This window comes from Manis javanica, chromosome 1 (assembly GCF_040802235.1).
Source record: "Manis javanica isolate MJ-LG chromosome 1, MJ_LKY, whole genome shotgun sequence".
Classification (NCBI taxonomy): Eukaryota; Metazoa; Chordata; class Mammalia; order Pholidota; family Manidae; genus Manis; species Manis javanica.
The window spans coordinates 19,908,671-19,927,291 of NC_133156.1; the positions used below are offsets into that span (position 1 = coordinate 19,908,671).

The following is an 18,621-nucleotide window of genomic DNA, read 5'->3' on the forward strand; positions in this document are numbered from 1 at the left end:
TGGTCTTTCTGGCCTTCGGGCTCAGACTGAAAGGTTCTCTCTGGGTCTCTGGCCCACCAGCCTTCAGACTGGAAATCACAGCACGGGCTTGGGTGGAACAACACGTCAGCTCTCCCGAGCCTTCAGATCACTGACTGCAGATGCTCGGACTTCTCGGCCTCTGTGATTTGTGGAGCCAATTCCTTATGACATATCTCTTTATATACGTGTGTGTGTGTATATGTGCATATATAGCTCAACGGTTTTGTTTCTCTGGATAACTGATACAGAAACTCCATTTATCAAAATTTTATCTTGCTGTTAATCTGAACAGGCAACCCGCACCAAGTGCTTAGAGTAGAATGAAGTGAATGGACAGCCAGACACCTGTTGGCAAATTCAGTTTTCCTGACCTCTGGTCTAAGGCAACTTTTTAAACTTTAGGCTCCATTATGTATCATTTCATTTCTTTAACAAGGCAAAGACTGACTGGAAGCTCTTGAGCAATTCAATTTTATTTCCACTTAAACAGCTAGTATATTAGCCTTGGCCTTAGGGAAAGGTTCTACTAAGTCTATGCATTCCTGAAATAAAAGCCCATGTATACGTTTGAGGCCAAGTAATTCAAGTCATTTAGAGACAGTTTATTCATCAAGTACATTCTTTAGGCAATTTCAAATAAAGTCTAATAAACTAAGTAGCCATTAGAGGTTCTGAAATATTAGAATGGATGATAGATATGAAAACCAATACAACCTCTTAAAATCAGTAGACAGAAGTAAAATCCCATTAGGCATTTACTTACATTATTTATAGCACATAGGTCTGCAAATGTCGTCTTCTATCAAAGGGAAAGCTGTTATACCCACCAACTATGGATTAACCCCCAAATCTTCACATTCTTTCCCTTGTTTATGAATAAAACCTTTCCCAATATTCCAATGACTGAATCCAAAATAAAAATATATTTACCATCTGTAAACTCCATTCTGTTTATATTTTAGTCTTTACAAAGTGTTAGCCTTTTGGGAGCACTTACAGAAGTAGATATGGTGAAATGATTTCTTTACTTTCTTATCCAATTAAGCTGATGACAATTACTTCAAATTTTAATACAATTCATACCCCCGAATTACCTAGACTCCTAATAGATTAATACCAGTCTAAATCCAGAAGACTTAAAAATCTATTTGTATTCATTTTAAATCAGAAAGACTACCCAACTTAATTTTATAAAGCCTCATTTTATTAGTCTAATCTGTTTTGAACATCTTTTAAATGTTACCTAAGAATTCTTAGTTTCTGTTTGGCTTACACACTGAAAATTATGACAAGAACCTAAAAAAATCGACAATTTGTGCAGAAAGAGGAGACAAATTATACCTTCCCATTACTAACAGAACTAAGGTTAGTTACTAAATGCCAAATTTTATGTAAATACATAATTTCCAACTTTGTTCTGAAAGATCACAAATACAAAAATAGTTTAACATTAGGTTTAATGAGGTTTACAGCACTTGTATAGTCTTATTTTATCTGCAAAATATTGTAGGCACATTGAGAAAAAAATAAACTTACTGAGAATATACCTCTGTATTTCTAAAGGCCAGATGCAAGAATACTGATTCTTATATAAGTAAAATACATGAAACAGTCGCTATGTAGGAATGAATACATTAAAAAAATACTAGTTAATTTGTGGGGAATTCCACATAAGCTTATTTAACAAAATTGCGTCCATCTTGTAAGGCTTTGGTATAGGCGACTCACGGCCCTTCTGTCATTTATCTTTCTTCTTTGCCTCATTCTTCTCTGGTTCTTCGGTCCGCTCATCCTTCTCTTTGATGTTTACGTTTGCTTCTGCTTCATTTTTCCCCTTGGAATTATCAACTATTTTATAGTCCTCAAGGAGAGTGTGCCCTGTTTGCTTGGCAGTTTTCTTCACCATGGCTTTGATGCCAATGTTGTCAATATTATAGGCAGTCACACCAACATTGATGGCAGAATCTACTGCATCATGTGTTGCGTTCCCCGCAGTATGCCCGTATCTTTAAAAGAAAGATTACAGAAAGTACAATGAAAATATAACTATAAATTAAGGTCTTCTAAATTAGTAGTAAAATAGTTCACATGATGAGTATGTTATTCCTGAAAGCAAAATCAAATGTTAGGTTTTCAACTTAATTAGTAACTTAAAACATAGTAAAGATTACTATGGTGTCTAGCCTGTATTTTCTGCTTCAGCAAAACCACGTGTGAAAATAACCTCTAGCTAGCTGAGGTGACAGGGGCTGTTTTGCACTGAAGAATAAAATGCAAATCGTAGGAAGGCTGTTAGTTATTATTTCCTTTCTTTATTCACCCCTTCTGGAAATATAGGAGAATTTTCACTGAAGCAGCTGTAGGATGGAGAATCCATGTTCTGAGTTCTAACGAGGCTTTGGTTAAGTCTTTCACACTATCAGAATCTGACTTTATCTTTAATCAGAGGGTTTACGACACTCTGCCCGCCTCCACCGCACTGCACACCCACCGGCCTCTCTGCTGTTCTCTGTACCCACCACACACACGTGTGCCACCTTAGGACCTTTGTACTGGCTGCTATCTGCGGAGACTACAATCACCCTGGGATTCAATGACTAATTGCCCCACCTTATTCAATTACCTACCCCCCATGCCCCACCCCACTGCCAATCAATCCCCCCTTAAGTCGCTCTTTCTTCTCTGTTAACTCATCACCTGTTGCATCCTATGGAATCTGTTTATTGCACTGGTTTTGTTTTGCTTACTGTTTGTCTCACTAGCATAGAAACCCCGTTAGAAAGGAGACTCTGCTTTGCTCATCCTAGGCACTTAGAACAGTGCTTGCAATTCAACCTTTGCTGCATGAGTGAAATGAGTAACTCCTGCCCCATCCATCTCAGTTTCTTGAGCTTCAAATGTATCCAGCAAAGTACTTGGTAAATTATAAAGTGCTATACAAAAGTAGGTAGTATTGATAATCACTACCTGTGTTGAATAGCATTTCTATGAGGAAATACAAATTGAGGTCCTGCACAAGGACACTAAAACTTACCCTGTTTTGCTTTACTCTTTATCCTTTGCTAAGTACCAAGGTTTAAAGCTTTTCTTGCCCATAGTTTCCCCAAGTCTGGATTGCTTAAATAACAACATAAAGGCAAACTTTTATAATTTCCTCCAGGACACAATGAAGTTTCCTAGGTACTTTGTGACCTGTATCTGGACATTTATACAAACACTAATCTGTCTTTTAAATTAACAAGCCCCCTATTACTATTATCCTGACCGAGAATAGTGGTTTGTGATTCCACTGCCTTGTTCAACATGTCCAGTTTTTTCCCCAACATCAGTGCTAGAAATGTGAAGTAATCTTCTATGCCCCTGAATGATGACTGCATTCTGTCCTCTGCATAATATTAACAGAGCCAGAGCACAGCAGAGCCTACAATCTGTCAAACCTTATGTCTATTCCATCCTTGACAGGGGCTTTCTCACCAGTTTCCAAATAGAAAGGAACTGCTTCTGCCAGTTGCTGCTGCTTTGCAACCCCTCAGCATTCCATAGGATTTAACTGCGTTGCAGAAGACACGGGGGGCCTTCCCACTACCAGCCAAGCCCCAATCGCAAATACTATCATCAGGTAGCAATGGCTGTGGCTAAGTGGGAAGAAAGGGGCAGCGGCCATCTCAGCCCCAGAAGAGTGACCCTATCTCCTGGCTGAGCAGGTTTCTCTTGGTTATCTCTCCAGGACTGGGAGCTACAGTGAAGAGACATGGTAACTTACGAATTTGGCCATATTAGTGTTTTTGAATATAGGAAATCCTCCAAATTCATATTTCCACTTCTGAATATTTGGAATGTTTCCTATCCTACTGATGCAATTTGGTACCTCTAAGTGCACTCATGATTATTTCTATATGTAACATAATTCTGAACACTCCATTATTTTAATAATGTACTAGAAATTACTAGTCTCTGTCGGTGCCCTGGTGATTTTGCTTGCTCTCCCACCCTACCCACCACTTCAGCAACAGTTCCTGTTAATTGGGAAAGAAGTACGAAACTAGGGGTCAGAAAACTAGATTCTAATACCAACTGCACCAATATCCAGCCACGCGGTGTTGGTGAAGTCTCAACTTCTTTGTACGTCATCAGCATCCACTTCTTTATCTCATTATAGGAGATGTGTATATCAGAGCACTTTGAAAATTCCATAGAGATGAACGTATAATTATTTTTAAAGACCCTGTGAAGTGGTTTTCCAGCAGTTGTGTGTGTTTTTTTATTATATCCTTACCTATCACTTCTGCTTCCCCAAACCCCTTAGAACCAGTATTCCTAGCAGGCGTCTATTATTCCCCTGTTTGATAAGTAATTGATGAGTTCTCCATTCCGATTAAAACTACACTGCCAAAAACCCCTAGAAAGCCTATCTCAGGCAAAAAGTTAAAGCCTTTTTTTTACTTTTTACTTTTTAAAAGGTTAACTTTAATTAGAGCTTACTAAAAGTTACATTATATATACTGAGTAACACTACCAATTGAAGAACAATGAAGATAAATACAAAGCATACTCTAAACAAGTCAATGGGATTCAACTAACAACTTGAATGAGACTTTTCAGAAGTTTCTCCAGTGCATTCTAGTATTCTAGAATGTCTAGAAGTCTCTCGTAATGTCTACAAAGACAGCACATGGGCAATGAGTCTAGACTTCACTAATAACACCAAATCTGCCTAAAATTCAATTTACATGCAACCTTCAAAACTATTCTGAGAAGTATTAACCTTAAATAACTAAAATGAAAATGGATTGGTCTATCCATTAAAGGCAGATAGGCTGTAGCCAATTTCTGAAGAACCTTGTTGGTAAAGCCGAGTTTAAACTTTATTTTGAAATCAGTATGAATGGTATGACCACATTTATATTTTAGAAAGATCTAACCCAAGTGGCATTGTAAAGTTAAGGGTCTAAGACTGGAGAGAGGAACCAGGCTGTGAGCTGAATGGAAAGTAATGGGTGCCTATTCTCAGGTAGTGGTAATGAGGCTGGAGGGCAAAGGATAGATGAACAATCATGTGAATGGCTTGATGGAATAGCTGCAGTGGTATGTAGTTGGGATGTATAAGCCTGAAGACTAAAAGCTAATGGGAAACAGATTTGTGAGCTGCTGGCATACAGGTGGTGATGGGAGCCACTGGTGTAGATGGCATCACCCATGGGCAGAAAAGGACTAGAACAGCAAGTAAAACCTGAGAACAAATATTTAACAAATGGACGTGGAACACAACAACCCTGAGAAGTAGTTTGCTAAAAATCTGAAAGGTGAGAGAATTCTGTTAGGAGTTTCTTAGACAGCTGACCTACCAATCTTATTAAGCATTAAATCTTGGAACAAGATCCGTCAGGAGAGGCTATAACTACACCTGTGATTAGACCTTATCCATGAAAAATTGTGCAAAAAATCTAAGATACAAAAAAGACAGGTCTTTCAAATCTAGACAACACAAAATGGGAAGACTGGCTGATGTGACACATACTGAGATCTGAAGCCAAAATGAGGAGAAGACTTAATGACAGGTCAAACAACAAAGTGAAAATTACGCAAGTATAAATGTAAAACTGTAAATTTTAGGCACAAATATTGATTATCCAAAATTAAGATGAATGTCCAGAATTTACATAGAAGGTTCAATAAAAAAGAAAACAAATTTGCTATGAGTCAATAAAGTAACAGCTACTAAACAGATACACTCTCTGTCTTGCGTGCTGTTTTTCTCAAGGGCTAAATATGGCCAAAACAGGGGACGCAGATCCCACTGTATTCAATCTGGTCACGACACATCTGAATACTAGATGCAATTCTTGGTTCCCTATTTTGAAAAGGACACTGATGAATGAAGGATCTGGAAACCATACTTGTACATGTGGACTTGTTAAACTGGGAGCATGAGAAAAAATAAGTGAAGGGCATAATGATGGTGTTCAAGCATCTGTACAATTACCATACTGAAAGAGAAGACTGATCGATCCTACATAACTCCTGAGTAGATGTTAACAGAACTCATTTCGGGTAACTAGTCATCTGCCAGAGGAGCTAGCGTCAGTGGATTTGAATTTGCCCCTTCAACCAGGCAAGTTTAAGGAGAATTTTCATTAAAATCCACTAAATCAGCCAATAAAATACTGTACCTTAAGAGAGTAAATTACAGGAAAATACTTTTACTAAGTTTATTCTTTATGTGCTCTAAGATAAAATGTCACTGAGGGGGAAAGATGGGCCTAACTTACTGAAGTTATATTATTTTTCCTCTAAACAATTTAAAGTAGAAAAAAAGGAGCTTAAAGATGAAATTTAAAAGTTATGTAGAAGAGTGATGAATTATTTACTAGATACTGTACTGCAATTAAGCAGAGCAGGTTTAAAGTTATTGCTTTTTTCTTATTCCTATAGGTCTTCATATTCTTAAATCTAAAGTAAGACAAAAGTATTAAGTATTCGACAAAAAAATAAGATCTTAATGAATAGCTCCTATACATTTACCTAAAAATTCTAAGAGTGTAATTAATTATATATATCCTTAAGTAAGTCATTCATAATCAATGAACATATCTTGAATTATAATGAAAACTGTAAAGGTACAGTGAATACACTTCTCTAACACAATCTGTGTTTAAGTGTGCCTAAATGAAAAGATAATCCTCTGTACTGGCTTAAAAACACAGAAATCAGTTAAAGAACTTCATGTAGTACATTTGTTTTTCTCCTAAGCACAATGCATATAATTAAGGCAAATTTAAAACAACTACGGAACAATAACTTGTTAACAGGCAGTAAGAACACAAATTTTCTTTATTATACTATCATGAGTGGAACTGGAGTAGAAAAACACCATTGCTACTCTATCAAATACTTTTTCATAGTGTAAATTCATATAAATTCATAAATGAAAATATAGATTTTTGTATATAAATGAAAACTAAATTAGATGAGAGAACTAGCTCCTCCATTTCTTCAGTGATAAATATCACTAAGTTATTACTGGCTTAATATTTGCATTTCTTCTCTTAAAAGACAATTTCTACTTCGGGGTCAGATTACACACAGTGAGAAAACCAGTTATTACTTGGATAAAACCCTTTAGTCCCCACCACTCCTCTTATCTTTCCAAGTTTTTAATTAAATCACTGTTACGATTAAAGTATCATTACAGTTAAAAATATGAGTTAACTAAATTCTTGCTTACTTGTTTTTTTATTCCATGAATCTTTGCAGAAAAGCATAAAAAGAACAGCAATATATCTCATAATAGAAATAAAATAGCTCAAAACCACTGCTAAAATATCGTATTCATCATACTAAGTTCTCAGGTAAGCACCAAAAGTATAGAAACTCTATACCCAAACCCTGTGCCTCCCAGTGACGTGAATCCCAAACCTTTATTAATAGGCTCTACTGAATACCCCCAGGTCAGCATTCGTTTCCCATCAGAGGAGGTAAAGGGCAAACCCAGTGAACACTTCTCCTGCTACGACTGCCTGCTTATCTGTGCCAACAAATGATACTGATAACCTCCAGGTACTTTGCTCTGGCCTATAAGGCCCCTCTGACTTTGTCCTGCTCTTGCAACCGAGGAAGAAACTAGTTTTCTAATTATGGCTGATCCAACAAAGTAACCTCAAAGGCCTAACAAAAACTGAGCATTAGAGTCAATGGCACAAGTAAAGAGGCGGGCTGAGACACCTGGGCTACACATTTCCATCGAAAGACTCTCGGGCCTACTCTTGTGTTTCCTTTTCCAAATCTTTTAGTAAAACTGATACACTAAAATGATATGCCATGTCGCTTTGGTTCAAAGGTGGGAGGGAATCTGAACATGTGAGAGAGTGGTGGCGACCAACTGTAGACACCAAATTTGCACTGATGTCCATGAGAAGCAGTGGTGGCCCAGCACTGGTGCCTGGCACTGCATAACACAGACCCGGCTTACATCCCAGCTCTCCACTTATGAGGGGTATAACGTTTAGCAAGGTATTCAACAGCTTCGATGCTTTGATTTCCTCATATGTAAAAGTGGAGAAAATAGTGTTAAAGATTAAGTAATACACATGAGAAACACTGAACACAGTGTCTGATACATTAGTAGGAACTCAAATGTCAGTGAGTGGATAACTAACACAAAGAACGAAGAGTTCAGAACACCACTAACACTGCTTTTTTCTTTCTAAATAAACATTAAATATTAAGATCGAAACTAATTCAAAGCTAAGCAAGCAACTCAGGTTCTTCATACAAGAGTTAATTTTTAGACCTTGATTCCTCTAGGACTTGCTGAGTCAGAACAAAGAACTAAAATCAAAAGATCCTGTTCTAAGCCTCATCTTTAATGCCTCTTAGAAGATGAGCTTGGGAATATCATTTATTTCTATGTCCATTTCCTAATATATGATATAGAAGACAACATCTGTCCCTTCCAATACAAATGTACAGTAAGAGTCAAATAAGATGTGACAAGATTTTACATTCTTTGTAACGCAAGGGGCTGATACTAACAAGGTACAATAGCTAATGATAATTCAAGTTTTTCCCATCAAAACCATAAGCAAACATCACTCATCAAGAACATGCAGTAAATAAGACATTCCGAAACTCCGAATCTATTCTTTGCATTAATGACGAACGAATATTTATAACAGTATTATAAGGCAAAGCCAAAGTAATTCGGTTAATTTGCTAAAAATACTATTCTTTTCCCTACTTAAGAAAAACAGGTGACAAAACTTTACCAGATACTCAGTAAAAATAACTACATCATCATTTTAATTGTCCTGGATTTTTACAATGCTATAAGAGATTCAGTCATGAAAATAATAAAATTCAACTTACTTGTATCTGACAGTTTGTACAGTTTCTGCTGAAACATTGTTAACAATGCATTTAGCTGCACATTCCAATCCCTGCCAGACAGTCGAAAATCCTGCAAATATATTTAAGAGTAAGTAAACTAGCCCTAAGCAAATAGAGCATCCTAGTTAAACTTCGGGGCCTTTGTGTTACCTTGAACACTACTTGCTGCTACGACCATAGCACCATCCAGGGCAGACTTCCCATTTCTGTCTTTCTTAAGAGATTCTGGAACCAGTTTGCTTCCATGCTTCTTGACGTGTGGCGCTAGCTCCTTGCCCACACAATTGGCCACAGTGCAAACTCCATCAACTAATAAAACCACATAACCATAAAACACTTAGAAAAAATGTATTTTTCCCTTGGTTTTACCACACTTGTTCAGCAAAATTCTTACATGAGCATCTAAAGTTGTTTTACTGTATAATGTTACCCTTTCTACTTGTGGATGAGAACCAAGGCTGGCTATTTCCTAAACAAAAGTTATTGCTTGGTTTAAGGATATGTTTGCAGAATCTACTGATGCTTATAAGTTTGCTTCTTAAATATAATGTTTCTTTTTGGCAATTTGCTTAAAAGAAAACCATCCATTTTTTCTATCTGACTGCTGCAATGCAAGACTGGTAAGTCTACTTTCAGTGTTTTCCAGCTAAGACTACTTGTGTTTTTTCTCCATATTAGCAAATGTCTCACTGAAATAATAATAAGGTATTTAAGTCTATATAAAAGTAAAAAAACAAAATCTGATTCAAACAAATACTAAATACCAAAAATATAATCCTACTAAAATAATAATAATCCACTTAGGAGCTTTCTGCCCATCATAACATACCAAACGTTAGAGCTGTGAACCTCAAAGGAGAGGTGTTAGAGGAGGGAAGGCCGACAACAAAATCACTACATCAGTTTTATTCAGACAATATATTCCTTCATCTTGACCTTCAACTACTATGCAGTGACCTGTTCTTAAAAGAATGTTTCAGGTTCAAGGCCAGTAAATACATTTAGAACCACTCCCTTTCAAAGGTGCAGAACTCCCCTCTCCAACACATAAGAATAACCCTTTAACCAGTGTTTCTCACAATTTAAAATGCAAATAAGAATTGCTTGGCGTCTTGGAAAAATGTGGATTCTCACTCAGTCGCTCTGCCAAGTGCCTGAAGTTTGTCTAATGCTCTCCGACAGCTGGGTGCTGCTATAGATCCCGCTGAGTAACGGGGTGAAACCGCTGTCCTAATTCTTTACTCATAAAGTTAAACCAGCTACACGTGTGTGCAGATTAACCTGGATGACGAGATTACTTTTAATTTAACTAAGAAGAAGTAAAGTCGCCTGAAGTCTTTACCTAGGAACTGGCTGACTTTCGCGGCCCCGCCTGTAGCCTGCTTTGCTATGTGAAGGCCCCTGGTCACTGCGGGACTGACTTCCACTGGTTTTTCTTCTGGTTGAATCCGTTCTCGCAGTTTAGAAGCACCTTTCTGGATGGCTTTGCCAGTAAATTCAGCACCTTTGACTAAACTCCAACTCACCCAGGAAGCACCTTTTTAAAGGAAAATTTGAAATTGTACAATATTACAGCTGATTATACCGTTACACCCTTTAATAAACAACTAATCAACAGGAAAAAACCCAAGGAGTTCAATGTTTCGATCCCAAACATGCCAGAGACTTCCAAGCCAACTCTGCACTTAGATTTTCTGCCCGGACTATAAAGTTTCCTGAAGTAAATTCCTCTTCCAATATCCTCTGTCTCATGTATGTAGCTCATGTATCAGTCAGAGACTCTAACAGTCTGCGCTGCCACGACACCTTGTAGGCACCCCCTCTGTTACTGCAGTATACCCCCGTTAGGGACTGGCTCGGGGCTTGGTGCCATGGTGACGGTGACTGGGCAGAGGGCCCAGGCATCCGTGTGCTTTGTGACTTAGTCCAGGTACCGTGTCTTCCCCATGAAGTCACGAGGGAGACAGACATGAATAATGAGCCTACACCTCAAACTCTAAGGCAATCTCAGGCTGTCTGGCTGGCTTTAGGATACAGGCAGAAGGCAGGGGGTCCTGTTCCTCCTTCAATCCCAGACCCCCTGATCTCAGTAACCTTTTAGCCTGTAACATAAACCTGAGTGAAAACGACATGAGAATACCTAAGGAATGCATGAGAAGAAAAACATCTACAAGAGGTCTAGACGGCTTAGCCAATTCTCATGGGACAATTAAGGCTGCCACAGTGCGAGGAAGCAAGCCGCAGAGGCCACGCTGTAGACACTCTACTGGGCAGTCTTAGGTCTTGAGCTCTCCCAACCCCGATGCCAGATGGGTGAGTGAAGGCACCTTCAGAAGCTTCCAGCCCCCACTCCTGAGTCACTGGTCAGTCTGAGTCTTCCAAGGAGAGGCCCTTACGTCGTGGAGCAGATACAAGCAATCCCTGCTACGACCTTTTGGAACACCTGTTCACAGAGTTCCTCAGCATGAACAAATGTTTATTGGTTCATGTCATTAAGTGTGCGATGGTTTGTGACACAGCAGTAATTAATGGAACAATCTCATAGCAGTATAAACTGAAAAAAACTTTAGAAAATGACTTTTGGATTTAGTTATCTATACATGTGTGGATATGGGCAAGTTTTCTGAACACTGACTTAATAATAGCTTAGCAGCCTGTAAAGTTAGGGGGTGGGGTAATAAAAAAGAAGGTTTTTCTCTACAACTTCTTTGAAAATCTTTTCTAAGGTTGGATTTTAACTGCTTTGATTTGAAAAATCTGGCTTTATCTTTCTTATCTCAAGCAGCTCTCTGACACTGGGCAAAATGTTTTGTTAGCTCTTAACTAGTTATTTTCCTCTTATTTTAGCTTGTTAAGTTTTTCATGTTGAAGATTTCCTCTGTTTCAGATGCCTTTTCAATGGTTTCTAAAAAATTCTTTAAAATTGCTTTATGGAAGTACAATGGGCACATCGTAGCATACAGATCAGTGCATTCTGATATGTGTGTGCACTCAAGGGAACATTTACCCAGATCAGGATAGCAACATTCTCAACTAATTTATTTTCTCCCCTTTAACAGGTTTTTAGTACAAAGATGGAAACCTGTACTGACAGTCTTTTAAATGACTGGTCAAGATCCTTTTATTGGGTCATGAGTTTGGCTTACTGAATAATGACTTGGCAATATTTCTAAAAAAGAAAACAAGGTCTAAATCTGACAGCTACTATAGTTGAAAAGCTTACATGGCAACCAACTAAAGAAATATGTCAGTAATGATGATTCTGGTTTTCAAAGAACTGACCTGAAGCCCTTTCTAGCCATAATTAGATAGCAGAGCCTACGCCCAGAGAGCGTGGCCATAGCTCAGGCCCCCTCACACTGGCCTGCTGTGTACTTAGGGGGTGCTGCTTTGCTTCTGAAACTGGATGAATATCTTACATTTTTTGGTGGAGCAGGAGGTGGACAAGGGGAGAAAAGAAAAGGAATAAGAGGGAACTTCAAAGGGGAAAGAAAAATAACTGTATGTTCAGAGTCACTCAGAGAGTCTGGAGATTCCTGAAGCTTTTCAGTGCCAGTTTTCCCAAGAGGAAAATAGGGACAAACAGGCCAAGAAGGCTTTGTACCTACATCACAATATGTGATGCTCTAAGAGACTGCTTCCTTCTATTTATGTTTACATATTTATAAACTTTCATATTTTTGTTTTATATTTATGAACTGGTCAATTTGAACCAAAATACAAAGCACTCTCTGAGTACCCGCTATGGGATTCAAAGGCTTCACATTATAGGGGAGAAGTTAGCATTACTGTTAATACCTGACAAAATGTTCTGGGCCACTTTCTCACTCCACTCAGGTAACTCCTTTGTCTTTTCTTCTGAAACTGGTTCACAGGGTACAATGTGGCTCAGATCGACTTCTTCACTTGACGTACCTTTAGCCTAAATAGTAAAAACGTTCCAGAACATGAAACAGCAAAGTACTAAGAATTATAAGCATTATGTAATAAAATATGAAGCCAACTAGATATAATTAATAAAACTATCCCCAGTCATCTCAGTTACCAGCGCACTTCATGACATAAAGCACAACACCATGACTGCCATGAAGTTGACTGTTCAGGTCTCCCGTAAGGTCCCACTGGCAAGTATGATTTGAATACCAACACATGTCCAATACAGAATTCATCAGATCATATTTAAATTGACTAGATTATGCATTTTTTTCTCATAGCTATCATCCTCTAGGCCACAGTACTTAATAAGGCTGAAAGATTTCTGTTAAATGACTCAATCAATAAGGAAAGGTGTAGTCAAATTAACTGGTTTTGATAGAAATAAGTAAAAGCCAAGTAAAAATATATAAAAATATTATACAAGAAATACATAAACAAACCTGTCATTCCCTTCAAATGGAAATGGGGACACAGAAATAGCTGTACTTTGCTAATTTAACAGCTATTATGACCGCAAGGGCCAAACTCAAAATCTCAAAGCTAATTTATTCATTCTAAGAACTCAGGAGGAGTCTAACTTGGATCCCATAATATTACAAAATAACTTGAAAATCAAACTGCCCAAACAGAAATACAAAGAGAATGTCACTTAAAATATAAAACATTAAAAACAAAACAAAACTTCTACATGGGGAAAAAGACACTCAAAATCCAAAGACAAACTAACAAATATTTGCAACTTCTAACTTTGACAATGGGCCAACCTCCTGATATATAAAGAGCTCCTGGAAATTAAGAAGAAAAAGACTAGCAACACCATTAATAAAAATGGACAAAGGACAAGAACAGACATCACACAGGAAACAAAATTCAAGGAATCCTTAAGCAGATGCTCAACATCACTAATAATAAAATCTATGCAAATTAATATTCAAATACACTGTTTCTCATCTATCAGACTGCCAAAATACAGAAGGATCACTCACCTGATGACCAGGCTGTGGGGAAAGGTACTGGCATACACTGCAGGTAGATAATCGTTAGGGTGGGCAACTTAGCAAAATCTATCAAAATCACAAATGCATTTATCTTTTACTTAATAACCCCATTTCTAAGAATTTACCTTGTGAACTACCTACAAATATATGAACAATGGATGTACAGTTATGCATTAAAGCATTGTTTGTAGAGCAAAAAACTGGAATCATGCCAAATATCTCCCAATAAGAAATTAGTTAAAGAAACTATGACCTTCACACAATGAAATATAATGCAGCTGTAAAAATTACTGAGGAAGCTCTCTAATTACTAACATGCAAAAGTCCCAGGATTTATTATAAAACAAAAACAAAAACAGAACATGCTACATGATGTTACCTTTTGTATAAGAAAGAGAAAGAAATAATCACAATTTTTACTTGCTTTTATCTGCCTTAAGGAACCCAGAGAGGAAACACAGGCTCATCATAAAAGTGATCAGACACAGTGGCAGGAGGAATGGTATGGATGGAGACAAAGGTGGCAGTAAAGCTTTTCAATGGACATATCTTTTTATATAATTTGATTTTTAAAACATACAATTTAAAAAAATGAAGGTCTGAACGGTATTTAGAAAATTTCCAAGTATATTGAAGTATCAAAGCAAAGGGCAAAATAGTATGTCTTATAGGCTACCATTTGTATTAAAAATTATGTGTATACAATACCTATCTACACACAAAATAAAAACAGGAGAGTATATGTATGTTTGTACAGGCATAAAATATACCTGGAAGAACAATAAGAAGCTAATAATGTATCTGAAATGGGGAGCTAGGTGGCTGAGGGACAAAAATGGGAGGCAGACTTACTATTATTATCTTTTTCTATCTTTTGAGGTTTTTTCCTTATGCAAAACTTAAAGAACAAATTTTAATGAATATATTTCTTGGAATAATTTTAGACTCCTAATGTCTTCATAAAGCTTGTCTAAGATATTCAACATAAACCACAATGTAGAATATTCATGCGATATTAATTCCAAAGAATAATTATTGAACACTTATGATACAGAATACAATAAATACCAAACTGTAATTCAATATTCACACAAAGCTGTTTTCTTTCTTCACACATTTGCTTGTACTGTATTACTCCTGCCTAGAGCCCCCTCCAGTCTGCGATGCGTATGGCCAGTTCTTTATCCTTCAAAACTCATCTCAGCTATAATGCCCTCCAGGAGGGGCCTCCTTACTGCTTCCCACACCCCCTGCATGCCCACACTTACCAATAAGGCCAGGTCATACATTAGACAGCAGTTACAACCTAGACTTCTATACAACCTATGTACCTTCACCTATGATCACACTGGGTGGAAAAGATACCTATTAATATGTCCTCCCCACTAGATGGTGAAGTCCTTGACATAAGAAATTTAAACTTTTTCCACTAAGCTCAGCCTTCCAACACTCAAATATTTACTGAACTCTAATCCAAATTTACCATTTAGAGAATATCATAAACTCAGAATGTGAGACATGATACAAGAAACTACTAAACATGTTTAAAAACACATTCTCTGTCCTGGTGACCATCCATGAGGAAATATGGAGCTGAATAAAAATGGCAGCGTAAGGAAAAAGCACACCTCTGCTCAGAAGCTGGTGCACAGGAAGGCGGAGAACAATACAAAAGAATACGTGTCATTAGTGTAACTATAAAGACCTTCCAAATAGTTAAAAAGAAATCTATACCTCAAAATAGAGTATCTTTTAAAATAGTTTAAGTAACAAACACTTGCAAAGGGAAATATTAAAGTTGATTCTAATTATCTTACCAGTGATCACTCTGTGATTCTGCAGGTTGCTTTATTTTAGTAAACAGAGTTAAGATCTTATAAATAATTGAAACCAGTGAAAGGCACCATGGGAATAGAACCCACATACACCCCTTCTTGCCTTTTTTACTTATTTTCCTTACCTTTTTCCCCCGTTTTCCTTTATGACGTACATCTTTACTATCCTGGTCCAATGAAGGGCCCAACTCTCTCACATCGGTGTCACTGGCTTCCTTCAGTTGGTCCCAGGAGGATCTTTCTCTTCCTGGGATTTGGAATTCATCTTCCCCCTCTGCCCGGTTCCAGTTGGCCTTGGGAGTAAAAGTCTAAGTTTAGCTCAAAGGCAAATTCTCGCAGATGGCTTTCCTCTGAGCTGTGGTACACAAGGCTCTAGTAATACACTTGTTCAAATGTCAGCGTTTGGATTCTACAAGCACAACTACTTTCACTTGCCTTTCCCCTATACTCTGGTTTTTTATCCCATCACCAAACCTAAACCTTTGAGTTCTTTGATTCACAGAATATGGCCTAAAGCAAATTTCAAAAGACAAAGTATAAAATATAAACTTATAGCAGTTATCGATATGTTATTGATAAATGATGGAGCTACGCTTGTATTTAATTAAGTAACAACTAATACATATTAGGAAACACATATAAGACTAAATTAGCTTATAGGCAATTAACAAAAAAACATCCAGTTTAACTACTCTGCATTGTGGGAAGGCTGATTTTGTTTTGAATTTAATAGCAGAGGTTTTCTACTGGCATACACTTTGTTGAATGAATGCTTAAGAGTAAAGACAAGTCAAATGATAGCTAGTAATTAATTTTTTATAGTGGGGAGTTCTGGGACAATAGAGTAAACATGCAACCAAAAATAAAACTGAACAAAGTAAACATATAACTTAAATGTTAGTTTAATTTATTTGCTGAAGCCCAGTAATAAAGGTCCAATGAATGTCTGAGGGTGAAGGGAGAAACAGCTCCATACTAGGTCTAGAATACTTGAGAATGTCACTGCATTCAGCCAGTAACAGCAAGACTTGACCCATATCCATTTGGCCATGTTCCTGCCTTTGTAAACTCCTATCCATGAGCCCGCTGAGGCTACACACACTTCCAAATGGGGATTCTCTAACTTGTTGACATAGCTTCAATGTTTAGCACGGGCTATGCTCAAGTATATGTTGATCACCAGGTCATTCTCATATAAAGGTCACATAATCTAATGCTGAGATGACTCTCTGACCTTTTACTCAGCTGTTGAACATCTCTGATCTTTTGAATATAGGTATGGATTGAAGTGTATTCCACTTCCTGAGAAAATAGGGAGAAATCTTTTAAGACTAAACTCAAAGGAAACTATTTTGTGAAATTCTCCAATCACCTTCCTGCACTTTGTATACACTTTTATTTAATCACCTGTCACACTGTTCTGTGAATATTTAACAGAGTATAAGGTGCTAGAGAATAGGAGTTGTTATATATGTATCTTTACAGGTCTCCTGTTCTCTCTTCCCATCCCACTTAACACAGTACCTGGTTAAATAATGGATTCTAAATACTTATTGATTGAAGGAGAATAAAACATTATACCAGCAGGCTGTCAATCTCATTCGACCCCAGATAACTATCAATATTCACAATAAAAAATATTTTTCCCCTCTTGTCTTACATCAGGATGGACAAGAACACCTAGTAATCAGGTTGGCTGAGGAAACAAGCTAATGAGGAGGACTGGCCACATTTTAAGTCACACTTTATTTTCTCTTTATTTGCTCTTGAAGTGCCATGAAAACAAAGATAATTCCCTCAAACAAAACCCATTTCTTCCTCAAAATGCCAACCATCCCTCAAATGTCCAACACTGAGTCTCACTAGCTCAATTTTCCAACTGAGCAGCAAGAGTGGTGATACCGAGGGCCAGCACGCACAGAGCTCTACCGGCCGCCCCGAGGAAGGGCCTGCGTCACTCACAACCCTTCAGTCTCCGACCTCGGTTCCCAGAAGAGCCTACTGCCGTGTCTTTCAAAGCACAAGTGCTTATCTTACAGTGGATTTTCATCCTGAAGATAATCAATCAAGTTACCTGGAGCCGAAGGTCAGACATTTGTCGTAATAGATCTTCGAAGAGTTCTCTATCATCTTCTGGTAATTCAGAAGACAGAACGACCCCCACGAAGCATCCAGACGCTTGTAACATTGTATCAGGAAACATGTAGGCTCCCACAGTACATTTAAGAACTGGAGATCTATCAGGAACTAGAGGATACAACCAGTCACAAACCTGAAAGATTAGGTAAAAAAAAAAAAAAATCAATGAATAGAAAAATGAGGTGTTTACAGAAGTTGTAAAAATTGTTGTGCCATAAAATAAACATTTTGCAGTCTCAAATGCATTTTACAAGGCTGTGAAATATACCTATCATTATCAACAAATCCTCAATAAAAATTAGGTATTTGCTAGTCTGATCTTCCTGCAAACCACTCACAGGAACTGTACTAACTGGAAAGATGTTACTGCTCCACTAATTACACAGTTCTTAAAACTGGTGGCCTTAAATAAGCCCACTGTTAGCCAAAAATAGTCTAGCTTTAAATGAATAATAGTCAATATAAAGTTTTTATTATTCAAATCGGACATCCCTCTGTGAAAATAAGTAAAATCAAACTGTTTTCAAGTACTCTACATGTATTTATTGATTTAATCCTCACAACAATTCCACGAAATTGGTTAGCATTGTCATTTCATGTACAAGAGAACTGAGGCACAGAGAGGTTAACCAAGTTGGGATTTAAAGACATGCAATCTGGCACCAGAGAAGCCAAACAATTTAATTAGATATCCAGTGTTCATAGTGTTAAAATTTTTTTTTTTACTAAACCCAAACCTGTTATGACAGAACTAGAATATAACATGAATTTATATTTATGGATTCACTACCTACTGTGAAGTTCAA

At 37.4% G+C, this 18,621-nt stretch overlaps 1 protein-coding gene across 9 annotated transcripts in view; it reads right to left on the reverse strand.

Moving 5' to 3' along the window:
- Positions 1-602: 602 nt before the first annotated feature.
- The window catches only part of SPART (spartin), a 65,673-nt gene continuing 47,654 nt past the window's right edge, over positions 603-18,621 (reverse strand). For 8 of the 9 annotated variants that reach the window (XM_073229325.1, XM_037012216.2, XM_037012235.2 and 5 more), the window contains exons 4-10: positions 17,751-17,948; positions 15,802-15,969; positions 12,706-12,829; positions 10,250-10,444; positions 9,058-9,216; positions 8,887-8,977; positions 603-2,027 (exon numbers count right to left, since the gene is read on the reverse strand). In XM_073229325.1, the coding sequence (XP_073085426.1) occupies positions 1,760-2,027; positions 8,887-8,977; positions 9,058-9,216; positions 10,250-10,444; positions 12,706-12,829; positions 15,802-15,969; positions 17,751-17,948 (1,203 nt within the window). In that variant the 3' untranslated portion in view covers positions 603-1,759. The remainder of the gene's footprint in view (positions 2,028-8,886; positions 8,978-9,057; positions 9,217-10,249; positions 10,445-12,705; positions 12,830-15,801; positions 15,970-17,750; positions 17,949-18,621) is intronic. The other variant, XM_073229331.1, reaches the window with a different exon arrangement.